Raw genomic sequence first — 4,441 nt, forward strand, 5'->3', positions numbered from 1 at the left:
CACACTAACAGTATGGCTAGTAGACTGGAGAAACATTTACTACCCTCATACACAGTATGGCTAATAGACTGGAGAAACATTTACTACCCTCACACACTAACAGTATGGCTAGTAGACTGGAGAAACATTTACTATCCTCACACACTAACAGTATGGCTAGTAGACTGGAGAAACATTTACTATCCTCACACACTAACAGTATGGCAGGTAGACTGGAGAAACATGTACTACCCTCACACACTAACAGTATGACTAGTAGACTGGATAAACATTTAGTACCCTCACACACTAACAGTATGGCTAGTAGACTGGAGAAACATTTAATACCCTCATACACAGTATGGCTAGTAGACTGGATAAACATTTGCTACACTCACAGACTAGCAGTATGGCTAGTAGACTGGATAAATATTTACTACCTTCACACACTAACAGTATGGCTAGTAGACTGGAAAAACATTTGCTACCCTCACCAACTTACAGTATGGCTAGTAGACTGGAGAAACATTTACTGCCCTCACACACTAACAGCATGGCTAGTAGACTGGAAAAACATTTGCTACCCTCACCAACTTACAGTATGGCTAGTAGACTAGAGAAACATTTACTACCCTCACACACTCACAGTATGGCTGGTAGACTGGATAAACATTTACTGCCCTCATACACAGTATGGCTAATAGACTGAAGAAACATTTACTATCCTCACACACTAACAGTATGGCTAGTAGACTGGAGAAACATTTACTACCCTCATACACAGTATGGCTAATAGACTGGAGAAACATTTACTACCCTCACACGCTAACATTATGGCTAGGAGACTTGATAAAAAAATTTACCCTCACACACTAACAGTATGGCTAGTAGACTGGAGTAACATTTACTATCCTCACACACTAACAGTATGGCTAATAGACTGGAGGAAACATTTACTACCCTCATACACAGTATGGCTAGTAGACTGGATAAACATTTACTACCCTCACACACTAACAGTATGGCTAGTAGACTGGTTAAACATGTACTACCTTCACACACTAACAGTATGGCTAGTAGACTGGAGAAACATTTGCTACCCTCACACACTAACAGTATGGCTAGTAGACTGGATAAACATTTACTATCCTCACACACTAACAGTATGGCTAGTAGACTGGAGAAACAATCACTACCCTCAGACACTAACAGTATGGCTTGTAGACTGGAGAAACATGTACTACCCTTACACACTAACAATATGACTAGTTGACTGGAGAAACATTTAGGTTTAATGTGCAGCAGGTTTATCCTGAGATCACACACTTGCATAATTGCTGCAAGTGAAACTATAGAGCACTGTTCTGTATTATTTCCATGAATAATACTAATAATACATGGAATTTATGTAGCGCTTTTCAAGAATCCAAAGCAAAAACAACTTCAGACTAAACAGAAAGATGGACAATGATGGCAACTAACATAGAGAAAAATGTTGGACTTTACAGACAACTCTCACTGTCCCCCTCTCCCTCTCCCTCTCCCTCTCCCGTCATCCTCCCTCCAGCAGCCCACCCCCCTCTCCCGGAGGTCAAGCCATTCCCGGGGACATCAGAGGTAGTGAGGGAGTCCAGCAGCACCACAGGCATGGTGGTGGGCATCGTGGCGGCCGCCGCCCTCTGCATCCTCATCCTGCTCTACGCCATGTACAAGTACCGCAACCGCGACGAGGGCTCGTACCACGTGGACGAGAGCCGCAACTACATCAGTAACTCTGCCACCCAGCCTAACGGCAGCACCAAGGACAAGCCGCTGGGCATCGCCAAGATCTCCAAGAACAAGAAGAACAAAGACAAGGAGTACTACGTGTGAGGAGGGGAGGGACACCCTTATGACATTTACATATACACATCTACTCTTATACAGACATATGCACACATACAGGAGGACATGCCCTGAGACGCACACACACACACACACACACACAGAAAAGAAACACACAGAGACAAAGAGACTGCCATGAGGGCAGAGACCCATACTGTACAGTAATAGTAACCACTAACCACAGCCTCTCTGTGTGAGGCCTGTGTTCGACCAGAATAACCGTAATGACAAGCAGAGTAATCACCAGGTAGACTCCTAGTACAGGACCAGTAAAGAGAAGTTATTTTCAAGGACCAGCCCCCTGTCTCTCCCTGCTATAAACTGTCCTGTAGACTCAGAGAGAGGGGGGGGGGGGCAGACTGGGAAAGAACACCAAAAAACAAACGCTAGTGTTCTGTCGTACGGAGTCAAAATCAGTATATCCAGATTAACACCCTGATAAACTCCCAGTTTCAGTTTTGTGTAAGGCTGGTGTTGTCCAATGGGGGGACACCAGATTACCTGAACCCTGCCCCTAACCCTAGCCCACCAGTCAGCAGAATGGACGTTACCACGCCAATAAGCCCGGAAGAGTCACACCCACCAGGGTTGCCATGGTTGCTCTGTTTGCCCGACTCGCTGGGGAGGGATGGAGTAGGGCGTGTACGTGGACTAAGGAGCTGTGTGTGTTTGAAATGTTGCTGGGACATTTATTTTCCAACGTTATACAACGTACGTTACAACGTTGTATCAACCCATCCAGACTATGAAAACGAGAGACTTTGACTCTGGAGAGGAGACCAGAGACACCAGAACTACCTACCTACCTACACAAAACACACAACACACACACACACACTCACACACACCTCCTACAACACCACAAGAGCTTCATTACCAGAGCTTCATCCCTGACCGGTGGCAACGATATCTGCGATAATGATGATATTATTATGACAATGCTGAAGTCGACGATGAAGAAAAAGAAGAATGATGATGAACATGTGGGCAGTTTAGACTCTTTGGGGAAATTGTTGCACGTTGAATTATCTTACTCCATGTGTTTCTAACAGAGCAGAGACGACAGGGGTTACTCCTAAACCCAGCACAGCCATAACCTACCACCTGGCTCACCGAAGCCTACCACATGATCCACCACCTGGGCTTATAATAACCTACCACCTGGCTCACCGAAGCCTACCACATGATCCACCACCCGAGGGCCAATTATTACAGGGCTTAATAGTGACAGACAGACAACACATAACAGGATAAGCTAACTTCAGAACTAACATCATATAGCAATCATCAATAAGAAGACAGGACAAATGCTGTACACACAACAACGTTCCATCGTCTCCAACACACAGCAGATACAACTGACTAAAAGAGTGTGACCAGGCTCCAGGGTCTCTGAGAGCCAGGGTGGTGTGTTTGTTTTGGGTTGTGGTTTAGTGAGTAACCCTGGTGTAAAGGCTGGGTATGTCCTCCTGCCACAGGCCCAGCCCTGTTTTAAAGCCTGTCCTATAGACAACTATACGTGCTCTGATGATCGTTTTATATTACAAAAAAAAAATGTCTGTAAAATAATCAAAAACAGAATACTAAGTGTTATCATGTGTTTCTATAATGATAGAGCTGTTCATGATGCCATTGGCTAATAGAATTTGAGTTGCTTTACTTTCATTGGCCCTCCCTCTCCGAGCATCCTGTGTGTTCACATTGCGTTGAATGCTGCCCCTCTCGTTGTCCATGTGATCAATTCCAGCCAGGCAGAGTGGGGGGGGGGGCGGGGGGGGCGGCGCTCTTGTGGAGAAGGTTAAAGGTGTGACTATGATGTCATTCAGTGCATGTAAGACTGTGTATGTCTCAAATGGCAGATGTTTAAAGTAGTGCCCTATTAGTGCTGACCCTAAACCTTCATGGCTCTGATCAAAAGTAGTGCACAGGAAATAGGGTGCCATTTGAGACACATAGCCACTGCAAGAACAGAGTAGATAGAAATTCACTGTCCAGAACAGCCAGTAGTCTCCATTGTGACTAATCTGGACATTGTATTTCTAGCTTTTGTCGGCAAGCACGCTCCCCCAGGTCATCCAAGCAATATTGCCAACCAATCACATGCATGGGAATCAGACTGGGGGCGGGACATAAAGCATTAAAGACATAGTAGTAATAAAACCTAAAGATTAGACAGAAAAATGTAACTAATTGATTCCTTCTCTTTATCTATCCCTTTATCCCTATTTCTCTCTGTTCCTCTCTCCCTCTAGTCGACGCCTCTCTCCCTCGCTCTCTCTTTCTCCCTTTCTCCTCTCTCTGTTTCTATCTGAAGTGAAGGAGGAGCATTGAACTGTGGTGTTCTTCATCTAAGTGTTCATTTAGCCTTTTGATTTTATATATATACAATTTTTCTACAGTATTTTACTTTTATTTTTATTGTTACAGTTCTTTGAAGAACATAAAGTGGAACTTTATTATGAAAAATAGTTTTGAAGATCAAACGAGTCAATAAAATATTACCCAAGTGAAGTTACCTTGACTTTTATTCTATTCTATTCTCTTCTATTCAAAAATATGACATAAGTGAAGTTATTTA

The 4,441-nt window shown here is 43.9% G+C and overlaps 1 protein-coding gene across 7 annotated transcripts in view; it reads left to right on the plus strand.

Annotated features, from left to right (window-relative positions):
* LOC111968227 (neurexin-1a) overlaps positions 1 to 3,423 on the plus strand; it is a 64,014-nt gene extending 60,591 nt beyond the window's left edge. For 6 of the 7 annotated variants that reach the window (XM_023993150.3, XM_070444891.1, XM_070444890.1 and 3 more), the window contains one exon: positions 1,550 to 3,423. In XM_023993150.3, coding sequence (XP_023848918.2) covers positions 1,550 to 1,851 — 302 coding nt within the window. In that variant the 3' untranslated portion in view covers positions 1,852 to 3,423. Of the gene's footprint in view, positions 1 to 1,546 lie in introns of all 7 variants that reach the window. The other variant, XM_070444894.1, reaches the window with a different exon arrangement.
* The last annotated feature ends 1,018 nt before the right edge of the window (positions 3,424 to 4,441 follow it).

This window comes from Salvelinus sp. IW2-2015, linkage group LG8 (genome assembly GCF_002910315.2).
Source record: "Salvelinus sp. IW2-2015 linkage group LG8, ASM291031v2, whole genome shotgun sequence".
Lineage (NCBI taxonomy): Eukaryota > Metazoa > Chordata > Actinopteri > Salmoniformes > Salmonidae > Salvelinus > Salvelinus sp. IW2-2015.